At 40.7% G+C, this 14,101-nt stretch overlaps 1 protein-coding gene across 1 annotated transcript; it reads left to right on the forward strand.

The window, feature by feature from the left end:
- Positions 1–1,777: 1,777 nt before the first annotated feature.
- LOC142490793 (uncharacterized) lies at positions 1,778–11,794 on the forward strand. The gene is made up of 3 exons (XM_075593215.1): positions 1,778–1,851; positions 2,215–2,972; positions 11,594–11,794. The coding sequence occupies exons 1-3, from the start codon at positions 1,803–1,805 to the stop codon at positions 11,792–11,794; spliced, it is 1,008 nt and encodes a 335-aa protein (XP_075449330.1). The 5' UTR covers positions 1,778–1,802.
- Positions 11,795–14,101: the final 2,307 nt, after the last annotated feature.

Consider the following 14,101-nt stretch of genomic DNA (forward strand, 5'->3'; position numbering starts at 1 on the left):
TTGGAACAGCTAGCAGTGTAGGAAACTGGTGCTTATATTATTATTCATTTACCTCATATCTTTTATATGTTTTTCAAGGGCGGACAAGTGCAGCAAGCAAAAAAGAAATGTGGGACACAATAGTCATTGGTGTCAATGCCTGTGGGAATAGTGTCAGGGACAAGTATCATTGTCGGAAAAGATTTGATGATATTAGGTCCAAATTGAAAAAGAAAATACAAGACCAACGCGTGCATGCTACTGGCACTGGAGGTGGGCCCACACCACAACGTCTCATATTGACTCCATTGGAGGAGCTGCTTCGGCCAAAATTACTTACCGTCGTCGTGGAAGGCTTGGCTGGTGACCGTGACATTGGAATTTATCCGTCACAATTTCCAGCAGGTGATAAATATTACTGTACTAGGCGTGTCGTTGCTTACAGTTATTTTGCATATTTACACTGCTTTTTATACTGTCTTCACAATATAAGCATACCTGCATCTATATATGTATATGTCTGATTCTGTATATATATATCTCAAAATAGACATATATGTAGTAGTCCTACTAAAAGCAGTAACTAATATAGCACGTGCCATTGCGTGCTCATTTACATGTGAATTCCCAAAATGCATAGCTGCAGTGGAAGCAATTGATGGTGGGCGAAGATGGGGAACAACAGGGTAGTACACGTGTAACACATGTTCATGAGAAATTATTAGTAGCTACAGGTACAGAACAGAAATATGTATCATATTATTGTGTATTTTATTGATTTTACTCCGACAAACATGACATTACTGCCTATTTTAAGCATGCATCAAAGAAATTGCATGTAACGGCCTACAAACATCACTGGCACTAACACATCTATAGTTGCTTATGAAAAGGTCCATTTTTGCTTTATGTCATATACAGACAGCATAATGAGGCACACGTATCATATGTTATGTCATTGTTTTCATAACTTTAACACTGCAGATGACTACTTAGCTCATCTACCATTGTGTTAAAGCAGCTGCAATTAATATCTCATCACAGCATACACTTCAACAGAGGGGGTGGGGTTCAGCACACACACTAATTACAGCCTCATTTCACGGTCATCTTAGTTCACACCATTTGCACCTGTTTCAAGTCATTGAAAGGTGTGGCTGATTAGGCTTTTTGGGGAAGGGAATACCTTTCTTACAACCTGAATAGCACAACTGAAGTTAATCACACTCATTTGAAAGCTTAACTCTAGCTACTAAATGCCCCAACAACTCATTACTTATCAAAGCGTACGTCACACATTAGTTCACTCATATCTATAGTTGAACTACTATGAAAGACACATTATCACACACTGCATGTGTTGTCTTGTTGAGTCACAGCCACATTCAGGTGTGCCACATCTTCGATTAATGTACCACACATATCCTCTACCAAAAACAACACTTTTTGCAATATGACCACCTTCATGATAACCATTGTGAATGGTCATCTCATGATAGTTATGTACATTATGATACTGATATCACTACACAACATATGATTTTTATGTACTCATTTAATCTATTTATCCTCACGCATTACTGCAGAAACATAGTATGTTGTATGTTAGGGAACTCAAAAATTCTAAGTACACAGGCATGTACAGTGTTATTACAACTATTTATGTTCACTTTCACACACATTTTCGGTTAAGGAACTGATGTTGTTAGTTAATCATAAATACAGAACATACAATAAGTGTTTGTTCAATATTTACACATGTAAATGTAAAACTTATGTTATTGTTATATATAGTTGCCCCTGGAGGACATGTGTCACCTGAGATGGAACAAGTGTCTTCACCTGGGTCAGCCAGCTCAACACTACTAGAAGGTGAGTGTATCATTTGCTGGCCATATAATATGTGCTCTTCTATATGTTATGTTGTCATGTGCATTATTTGTTTTGCACATCTTCTTTAAATAGGATTACTTAGTGTCAGTGAAAATTAAGTGTAAGGCAACATGTATTGTGTTAGTGATGTTAATTATCATGTAGGACTTCTGAGTTTAGAGCAACTTTTCATTCATTCATATTTCATACTGAGTCCAAACATTATTCGTAAGTCAAGGTAGTTTTTAATGAGGTTATAAAACGTATGCTAACATGTTAGGTGTTACTTAGGACACAGTACAATTACATAGTAACACAGCATACATTAACATGCCATTTAATAATGTGTACATTTCTTTTTAGAACATCATGGTGATGAGGATGATGAGTATGATGAGGATGACGCCACAGAAGAGACTGAAATACAATCATGTGACCATGAAGAGGTGCCAATAGAAACTGTTGTACCGCCAAATCGTCCATCAACTTCCACATACGATGCAATTGTAGCTTCAGAGGGAAAAATAGTGGACGCAGAAAATCGTCGCCATTCAGACATGATGACAGTGCTGGAAAGGATGATTGGACTGCAGGAAGAAACAGTATCACAATTGGCACATCTCCACAGAGTCTTCATTGAAGTGCCTAAACAGTTGCAAAAAATCAACACCTCATTCGAAGCATTAGTTGTTCAGCAAACACAAGCTAATTACTGGAGAATGACTAATGTACCACAATTCAACACCTCCCAGCCAGGATCTGTTCATGCAGGTCAGTTTTCACCACATTCATCTGATATTCATTCACCAGGCCCAAATGTTACCGGTCAAGTAGCAGACATTGCTGTGCAGGTTCCTGATGACATCCTACCGCTGCCATCTGTACAAATTCAGCAGCAGACACCTACAAAGGAGGCGACAAAAACAAAACAAGACACACATGAAACAGACCAACCATCACTTGTGCAGTGTCTACCAACTTGCTCACATGTGTCACTGGGCACAAGCCCTGTCCGTGAACAGTCACTACCCAAAAGCCCTGTAGGTGAGTCGCTGCCCAAAAGCCCTGTAGGTGAATCGCTGCCCAAAAGCCCTGTAGGTGAGTCGCTGCCCAAAAGCCCTGTAGGTGAATCGCTGCCCAAAAGCCCTGTAGGTGAATCGCTGCCCAAAAGCCCTGTAGGTGAATCACTGCCCACAAGCCCTGTAGGTGAGTCACTGGCCACAAGCCCTGTAGGTGAGTCACTGGCCACAAGCCCCGTAGGTGAACAGTCACTGGCCACAAGCCCTGCCCGTGAAGTGCCAGAGGCCACTCAAAGTGGCTCTGTTGTGCCTAAAGTTGGTGGCAAAAGAAAAAGGAAAATTCAAGAGACAACAAGCAGGCCTGTTACTCGCTCGCAAAAGGAACAAAAAAAATAAATGTTATAATTCAGAAAATATGTCTTTGGCCTTGTTTTGTTGACTTCAGATTATCTAATTACTATTGTATGTATGCTGAAGACTGTGTTGTTTCCAAACTTTCAACTATGTTCTTGTACACGTGAAGTTTTGGAAATGTTAACACTCATAATTAATTGTGTTATAAATATTTATGTTGTAATCGTCTGTTCAGTAATGGTCCACCAGGAGCCAGTTGCTAAGTTTAGAGAAGCTGCCATTGACTTTGCAGCAAAACATTGCATTTGGGTGTGTTAATTGATGTAAGAATTGCATATGCATATTAGTCACATGCAATTATTAAAACACCTAAGTAAGTGCAAACATCTTTCTTGTACGTGTACAGCAGGATTATGTGTAAATTATTACTTACCTTTGCCTTGCTTGGCCATTGTAATTTTGTCCTTTAATCAGTTGTGTGTTCGTTTCTATAACATCTCAGAATGTATAATAATATATATACACACACACACACACACACACTGAGTGAGTGTGAGTGTGAGTGTGTGAGTGTGTGTATATATATATATATATATGTATATATGTATATATATATGTATATATATATGTGTATATATATGTGTATATATATGTGTATATATATGTGTATATATATGTGTATATATATGTGTATATATATGTGTATATATATGTGTATATATTTGTGTATATATATGTGTATATATGTGTGTATATATGTGTGTATATATATATATATATATATATATATATATATATATATATATATATATATATATATAGTACTATATAAACTGGTATACACAAACTAATACACTTCATGCTTCCTTGTGAAAACACTATTTTAATAATACAGGCCTAATGTTTGAGAAATATCCTAAGTATGAGACTCTAACAGTATTGTGCTTAAACAAATGTTTATTACTTCATTCAATCATGTTTCTCACCATTTAAATAGGTTTCATACAAGGTATACTTAATGCCATCAATGTTGTGTGTACTCCTGCAATATAAAAAAAAAAAAAATATTATATATAAATATATATATATTTTTATAAGAGATATATTTATATATATATATATATATATATATATATATATATATATATATATATACACACGTATTTAAACTCATGCAGACAGGGAGTTAACCAGACTTTCACATACACACAGAAATGTAAGCGGGGAAAAAACATTTCTTTTTGCAGGTGTGTTTTTACTGATATGCCTGGCTAAGAAATATTTTCACACACTGGTCTTTGTTAGTTTTCAAAAAAACACTATGTGAACGCATTCACAGTCTAGGGATGTTTTTCACAAACGAGATAAAAGAAGGAGAAATGTTTCTCCCACAGTCCCATATCACGAACCACAACTGTTAACCCAATTAGACAAACAAATCCAATTGGCGTTTGAAATAAGGAGTCAAAGTAGTTACTTTTGTTGACCTTGACAAGGAAAAACAGGAGTTTGTTAGCCATTCAGCACATTCATTTTGATGAGCAAATAACACAGACCTGCACACAGCTTTTGTGCTACTCAGACATGGCTGATGAATTCGTTAACAATATTAATCCCCTTTTAGGGTATAAGTACATGATCTGTGAAGCCATCTTGAACAGTCGCGGACAGAAAGCAAGCACACGCCAAATCGATGATTTCATTCGAGCAAAATATCCTTATTACCAAGACCGTAAGCATGCACGGAATTTTAATTCCTCAATAAGATTCACTTTATCAAGTAATGACTTTTTTGAACGTGACCAGGATAAGCTACAACACACCTATGGTTTCTGGAAGATTGCCCCGGAAAAACAATTTATCCTGAAAGACGGCACTTATATTGTCGTGAAAGGCATATTTATTCCTAATGGCAATAGCAATGTATCCGCTACTACTGATCCGTTTGAATCGATACGTGCTGCAATATCTGCAGCCTCCATTCCTGAAACCCACATTGTACAAGAACAAAAGTACTATGATTATGTACCAAGCCTTTCAGCTGAAATTGCATTGGAATGGGAACCGGAAGAAATGAACCTACCTCCCGACCAATTATTTGAAGAAAGCAGTGGCGATTCCTATGAGCGCATCCTGGAGGAGATATGTGCCATACTGGATTCAGCGGTTGGGTTAAGCGTGGATGAAAATGGCTTGCATTTCTGGAGCGACCAGTTGCAGCCAGGCGAAGAGTTAATTCTAGAAGAATGGTAAATATAACAATCGTTATGCGTTGACTCTGCGTTTAAATTTTTTTTTTTTTTGTAACCACCATTTTCACTTTCAATGCGTGGATACAGCGTAACATTGCAGACTGCATAACATGTAGCGATCACAAACAAATTGTTTCCTAATACAATATAGTAGGACCTGAAAGAGTAGTACACATTGCTGACGGAATAAATATACGTACTTTCCTATCCCTTTAAACATATTAGCAACATTTTACCATTACTCTAACTCATACCTGTTTTGTTATCATGCAACATCTACAACATTGAAAACCGGGTCCACCACGTATGACGTGGGACCCTTGTCATGGGCCAAGGCGTCCTTAAAAAGGATTAGTGATGTAAGTCCCGCCCCCAAGCGACGTGCGCGCCTCAAAGCCTATTGGCTGTCATGTTTTGTTATAGTAACGGTAACTGCAGTGTGTGATGCGTGCGGCTCAGTGTTTGTAGGCGTACCCTGGGCGTTAGCCGAATGTTAATTGAGTGGGAGGAGTGTTAGCGTGCGTTTCACGCTGGCTTAACATGACGTCACACGTATTGCATTTGCGCATTGTGTTATCGGCCGTGCTTTCTGTTCAAACACGTCTGTTTAAAAAGAATACAGATGTACTCGTTTAGAACGAATGTAGTTTCGTCTTCATTGTATTTGAAATAAAGATGTTATGTTTACTGGTATTTTCAACATGTATTGAACGCACAACGTACGCTTTGTTTTGCGCATGCGCTAACAGTTAGTGGAGCCAAGCGTGAAGTGCGTGCGCACACAAAGATGTGCGCGCACATCTTTCAGTATACAGGCAACGTTCACTTCTTATACATAGTTATGCCTGCTACAAATTTAAAGAAACATTACATACTGATGAACAGTTTTACTTCTAACATATAAGTGAGTGACGTGTGTATCTACACAATCATATAGAGCTGCGTAACGCGTTGTCACGGATGCATATCTAGTAAGGTGCCATCTTTGACCATCATGTGTTTGCTGTATTTCAGAGATGTCGGGGAAGATACAATCGGATCAATGTATGATTTCAGAAGAGTCTACCTTTATATGAGATGATTGTGAGGAGGAGCCACCGACTACTATACTACATATGGAACTAATTTTATATTGCTTGCAGCGCTTATTAACAAACAATTAAAAATGTGATACCCTTATGCCTATATTGCATAAGCACTTAATTAACATAATGATGTTGCAAAAGAGTGCCTCATGAATTTTTATTGAGTGTTCTTTAATGACTACTAACATTTTATGACATGGTGTGTTTTATATATAACAACCATTCCCACTCTGCTAACACATTTGTGTATTCTAATATGTAATGGAACGTATGACTGTCGAAACTATGTAACAATAATAATAATAATATGAGCATGTTCATGTATAGGGCTGCTAGTTGTACGCAGCGATTTACAGACACATGTTTCAGCCTGAGGTCCCTGGCCCGTGGAACGTACAAATGTTTTTTTGCCGCATGAGGCACAGGGAGATAAAGTGACTTGGCCAAGGTCACAAGGAGCCCACACCGGGAATTGAACCAGACTCCCCTGCTTCAAACTATCAGTGCCAGTGTGTGTCTTTACTCAGTGAGCCACTCCTTCTCCCAATGTAAAGGACACTTACAACCAAGTAGCCATTTATTTTTAAAATCTCTTGTTACATGGGTATGTAGATAAAATGGTTTGGGACTGTAGCAAATAATGTTAGTGGCCAGATGTTATGGTCCCCTCCAATGCATGATGTTCTGAATATGACATCACCATCATGTTATGAAGTACGTTTCTGTGTATATTTCATTAACCTAACTAACTATAGTTTACTGTGTTTATTAATCGTTTAGAAATACATAGTATAGTCAATATGATGATATAAGCTACCATAATAAAGCTGGTGTTATCATTTGTCGGTGTTATACATGGATCCTACACCAATTGATAGAGACACAAACAGTTGTCTTAAAAAGTGTGTCTATGCTAGTGATGAATGTGCTCCCGTAAGTAAACAAATAAGTACAGTTATCCCCTTTTCTCCAACCACCTCTATATTACATTAATGGAAATTATAAGGAAACCTACATAAAATGTGATGAAATGTGAGTAATCATTTTGTAATACAATGCACATGAAAGCTCAAGAGTAGCTAAATGCATATACATGATACAGAAAGTACATATATGTAACATTTGTGTTTAAACCAATATGTTGGGTTTTTAGTTCCAATAATTATAGGAAGATTGAGGTAGCCACATCTTATGAGAGATGTCAGCAAATATACATACCATGATCAGTCATACTGGAGATATACCTATAATGCAAAGGAACAATATATAAATTGCAAACATTGACATGCCATCTTCAGTACCGTAAACAACACAGCAAAGTGTGTATTTGGTGTTAAATGTACAACACCATGTATATTTCATGACATTCAAAATGTAAATCAGCCTGGTGTACACATCATATGGATGTACATGTTACACTGCACCAATAACATTGTATGTAAGCATACTAGAAGCATGAATGATTATGGGCATAATATGTGTTTTGTCTTAGCATAAGGAATAACACAATGCTAAAATATTATTGCTTTGTTACCCAAGTTGTATTCACATACACACAACTAAAGTACAATTGAAGAGGGATTATATAACCTGTGCAACAATAACATACCGGTGCCACATCCCTTTGTGCACACAGCAGAGAAAAGAAAGGTGTGCAACCCATATTCATCTGTGTCCTAACAGAAGGTTATATAAAGAAACATTATTGTTAATATAACATAATTAAACTATAAAAGTAGTACTAGGAACATCTGAGTTTGTACTTACAAGAAAAAAATGAATTGATGAGATTCTGTCGTGTCTGGCCACCACTGGCTGTTTGTTCATTTTCAGCAGCTACATGGGTGGGATGCTCGTCTACCAAAGCCTCAGCTAGGTCTGACTGTACATTGTGCCTGAGTGCAACATTGTGCAAAATGCAACAGGCAAGGATAATATCAGACACTTTTTGAGGCTTGTATAGAAGAGCCCCACCAGTTCTGTCCAGACACCTAAACCTGGTCTTGAGTAGGCCAAATGTCCTCTCTATAACAGATCTTGTAGATATATGGGCTGCATTGTACCTGTCCTCTGCTTCAGTTTGAGGGTTTAGCACCGGAGTCAAGAGCCACGGCCTAATTCCGTATCCTGAGTCACCTATAATGAATGGAGCACACATAAGCTGACATTAGTGATCAAATTGTACAATGCCAACATTCCTAAATCAACATGTGTTTTGTGTTAGAACATGTAAATATGTACTCACCCAGCAGCCAACCAGGTTCAAAATGTCCCTCTTCGAACGCATGGAAGACTGAAGAGTTCCTCAGGATAGAGGAATCGTGACTGGAACCAGGGAACTTGGGTACCACATGCATTATCCTCATCGTGGCATCACATACCACCTGTACATTGAGTGAATGGTAGTGCTTCCGATTGCGGTACACATGCTCACTCTGACTAGGTGCAATCAAAGCAACATGTGTGCAATCGATTGCACCCAGCACACATGGTATCCCTGCTATATTATAAAAGCCAGTCCTGACTTCCAGCCACTCTGTCGCCTCTGTAGGAAAATGAATATAATTCCTAGCGCGTCTATTGAGTGCATAGAGAAACTGGGTCAAGGCCCGCGAGAATGTAGATTGCGAGACCCCGCCCACTATGCCCACAGTTGTCTGGTATGACGCGGAAGCAAGATAATGTAATGAGCACAGCATTTTAACAAGCCCAGGGACTGCACGACCTCTGGCTGTGAAAAAATCTAAATCCCCCCTTATCTCCTCATAAAGAGCTAAGATTGCTGCTGAACTCAAACGATAGCGACTTACAATCTCCTCCTCACTCATCCCATCTAACAGGGTTCTCTCCCTGTACAGACGCGGACGAGGCACAAGTTGTCTCCTCTGTCTTCTCCTCTGATCTCCTGTCCCTCTACCTGTCCCTCGGCCTGTCCCTCTCCCTGTCCCTGTCGTATCCGCGTCACTGTCACTGTCCCTCGGTGTGTCCCTCCCTTGCCCTATATGATTGTCTTCATCATCAAGCATGTCATAGAAAAGAATGTTCCTCCGTCTCCTAAACATTCGCAACATTTTGAAATGAGTAGCTGTGAATGAGCAGGTAATGTGCGTCCTTTAAATAGGTATGTGATGATGTCAGGTGACATAGTAAAATGCAAGGTGTTACATTAACATAATAAAGTACTTCTGTGGCAAGCTGTGTGCACTTGTTGTTCTAAGTATTTGTTGTGTGTATTCTGCAGGGAATGATGATATTTGGCAATGATGTGACGTGAAGCTTTGTACAAAGATTGCTTGCAAATAAATAGTTGCATGTGCAATGCATGTAACACTTGTGAACGCAAGAGTCAGTCATGTAATGAGACAAAAAGGCTGAGATTGACGTGGGAAAAGTTTTGTGTAACATGTGTAATTATCCATGTTATTGTGACATGTTGGCAACAATGAATAGTCGTGTGCATATGCATGCATTTGTGTAAGGAGGATAGTTGGTATAGAATGAGTTTACAAGGTGTCCCAATGATGAATTACTGTACATGTGTGTATAAGTTAGGTTGAAGTGCTTGTAATGCAACGGTTACAATGTAAACATGCAATGTGATTGAGCGTCCAATAAGTGACGTCATGAAAATAGGGAGGACCCAAAAGTATATGTAAACATGAGAAGACAGATGTACATGAACGTTTAAAGATGCGTGTCACATTACAAGCATTGTGTAATGTAAAGGAAGATGAATATACTGTGTATGAGTGACATGTGTGACATGTGTGACATCATGTAAATAATTGTCGCTGAGTTGAGTAAAATGTGTGATATGATGTGAGGTTCTCCTTTAAGAGTGTAGTATAGTATTTTCCCTTGCCACATCATCACATGATGAGTAATGTGACCCGCAAATGCTGAAAACATGTAAAAGTCGAATGTTATGCAAATAAGACACATCAGCTGTGACACAATGCAGGGAATGCCCCCACACTGTAATGCAAATCCCCCTTGTATTGTGAGCAATGAAACGTAAACAGTACTATACTGTTATACGTCCCCGCTCCATTGACTTCCATTGATGTACAGAAGATGTTTTTTTTCTAAGTGCCGTTCCGGCAGCCTTAGCGATCGTTCTCCCGTCCAAACTGCCAACTTTAGTTGGCGGGAGAAATCGGCCATAACATCTCAATTTCGTAGTGCCGATCAGCCCCGATAAGCTGTTTTTTTTTGTTGAATCCAGCCGATTTAAAAAAGTGGCGATCAGTGTCGAAAACAGGCTTATCGGCAGGCGACTGGCCATAACCAAATTATCGGCTCCGAAACCTGGCGATATGAAGCACTTATCGGCGCTTACTGAATCTCAAACCCAATTTTGGCTATAACATGGCCATATTTCCCTTATCAACGCTTACTGCATGAGGCCCCAAGACTCTTATAAAGCGTTGCACTCTAAAGAAACAATATTTATTATACACACAATTTTCATCACAGAAAGCACCTCTATGAAACAACAAGGACACATTTAAAAATAACACACGTGGTTCAATAAGACCAACAACCTAGAGACATATGTACAAAAAAAAAGGGTAGTGGGGAGAAAAAAAAACATGCCTCCCCATTTCACATGGGTAACTCTAATTCCTGGATGAACAGTGTAGATCACAAATCAAGCATAATATGACCCAATATATAGATTTTAAGAGGGGATTTTTCAAATACAGTCTTTGAAATGTGCTTGTCCATATGCAGAAACATGTATTATTCGCTGTCCATTGCCTCAGCGTGTGTCGCAAATGTGGATTCAGTCGTGATCTGTTATTGGCACTGCATATGTCTTCTCAAGGCAACACGTGTTTCACTATCTTGGGATTCTTCAGGGGCGTTTGTTAAAAAGTTATAAATGCCTGAAAACAATGGTTAAAATAGACACGTGTGGGTCATATCATCTTTCATAGTAACGGTGCTAACATCACTTAAATAACCAAAGTTTAAGTTGAAAGAAAATTTGTGCCGTGGCAACTTTAACTTTACTGCTACTCTGTGGCAGAACTATTTCCGGTTCAGCCGGTACGGCAGCACTAAGGGCCACGACTGTCAAAGTCCCATCCTGCAAAGCGCTGGAACAGTGTTCTGGCAGTTCTACAGCCCCCCCCCTCTTTTCCCTCCCCCAGGGCCCTACCTGTGGTGTGAGGCCATTGCCGGCAGCAGCGGGGGGAGAACAGCCAGACGGTCCTCACATAGAAGTTAGGCCCCACCAAAAGTCAGCTCTAACTTACGCAATGAGGTTGGCTCCCTCCTTTGCCATGTAAGGCCCTCACATGCAACGCTCCACAGGTAAGGCATCAGGAGGCTCACCGGTCACTAGTTCCACTCCTGCTTCAACTTCAATACCTATTGCAAAGAAGAGTAGAAAAAAAGAATAAGGCCAGTGCTCCAAAAGACTCACGGTTAGTAGATCCCGAAATCCTTACAAGTAAGAGACAAAAATGTTACCAACTCGGTGAAAACAAATCATAGCATTTTATTTTCATAGAGCATGCAATAACATGGTAATGTTTCTGGCCACTCGGGACCTTTCATCAGTTGATTGATGCAATGATCTAGCAAAGTAAAATAGTCACGGGAGAACAGGTTTATTGTACACCTTTACCAGAATCATTTATTGAGCAAATAAGATGATGAAATAAATTGTAGTTTATTCAGAAAAATAGGCATACACACAGTGGAACACAAAATACAGACAAAAAGCACACTTACTGGGGATCTGGGGTGGACAACTAGACTGTCCTAGGTGCACGGAACTCTAAATACGAGTTTTCCCCTGACCGGGACTTAGCCCCAAATCCTCTGGTTCCCAAATCGGCGCGGTGTTCCACACCTCACCGCTCCCTTCTCTTCTGAGAACTTGGGCTCCTTTTGACCGGGGTTAGCACCAAACACCTGGTACTAAAATCGTCTTGCAATCCCAGCTGCGACCGCTACGTTCGATTATGAGAACTTGGCCGCCAGAAGTGGGACATAGAATACTTTCCGGGCAGACTTTTCTGAAGATAAAGAGCACTTTTGAAAAGCCCACCAGCACTTCTACCGCTGGAAATCTCAACGTTCATTGGCTTAGGGCAGGGGTCATCAAACTCTTAGTCCTAAAGAGCCAAAATATGAGTAGCGCAACGATTTAGAATTTTTCAAAGAGCCATAAATATATTTTTACACCCCCCCCCCCATCACATCAGGCTGCCCCCCCCTAGGGTGACCTTGGAAATGAAAAACCGGGACACATTTTTTTTTTTACATAACAGTTTATTTATTGTAGTACACTTATACTTTACTACCATTAGTCCTTGTTACATAGTTACGTGTGTGTGTATGTGTGTGTGTGTGTGTCGGATGACCTCACTAATCAAACAAAAAAAAAAGCCAGATGTGAATGATTCTGAACCCATTAACCAGTGTCAGGATGCCCCCTCTTCACAACTTCTACAGCAGCAATCCCGCCTGGGATCTTACCTGATCCGCAGTCCCTCAAGGTAGTGTACTGGAGGGGAGGTGTTCCCTACCTATCTTCCGATGTCTCCCGCGTGAAACTTGAGTCAGATCTGGAAGAAAGCAGAGTAGGTTACTTCGGTGTAGGTATACGGCAGTTAAGATAAGACAGGGAGGGTGAGGGAGACAGGGAGGGTGAGGGAGACAGGGAGGGTGAGGGAGACAGGGAGGGTGTTTGAGACAGGGAGGGTGAGGGAGAGACAGGGAGGGAGAAATGGAGAGACAGGGAGGGTGGGAGGGAGAGACAGGGAGGGAGAGACAGGGAGGGAGGGAGAGACAGGGAGGGAGAGACAGGGAGGGAGGGACAGGGAGGGAGAGAGACAGGGAGGGAGGGAGAGACAGGGAGGGAGAGAGAGAGGGAGGGAGACAGGGAGGGAGGGAGGGAGACAGGGAGGGAGACAGGGTGGGAGACAGGGAGGGAGACAGGGAGACAGGGAGACAGGGAGAAACAGGGAGGGAGGGAGAGACAGGGAGGGAGGGAGAGACAGGGAGGGAGGGAGAGACAGGGAGGGAGGGAGAGACAGGGAGGGAGGGAGACAGGGAGACAGGGAGACAGGGAGACAGGGAGACAGGGAGGGAGACAAGGAGGGAGGGAGACAGGGAGGGAGGGAGACAGGAAGGGAGGGAGACAGGGAGGGAGGGAGACAGGGAGGGAGGAAGACATGGAGACAGGGAGACAGGGAGGAAACATACAGATATACAGATACACACACACACACACAGAGATACACACACACTGGTACACACACACACTGGTGTACGTACACACACACTGGTGTACGTACACACACACTGGTGTACACACACACACTGGTGTACACACACACACTCACCATTCTAAATGCTATCACTAGCCACAGGTTGGCCATTCCAAATTCTATCATGGGCTGCAGGTTGGCCATGCCCTCCCTAGACTACTTGGTTACATTTTAAACCCTATCTACCCCCTGGCAAAGAGGATACATGAAGGGCATGGTGGAGAAGAAATGAACAGTGGAAAAACCATAGTGTA

This window comes from Ascaphus truei, chromosome 3, assembly GCF_040206685.1.
Source record: "Ascaphus truei isolate aAscTru1 chromosome 3, aAscTru1.hap1, whole genome shotgun sequence".
Classification (NCBI taxonomy): domain Eukaryota; kingdom Metazoa; phylum Chordata; class Amphibia; order Anura; family Ascaphidae; genus Ascaphus; species Ascaphus truei.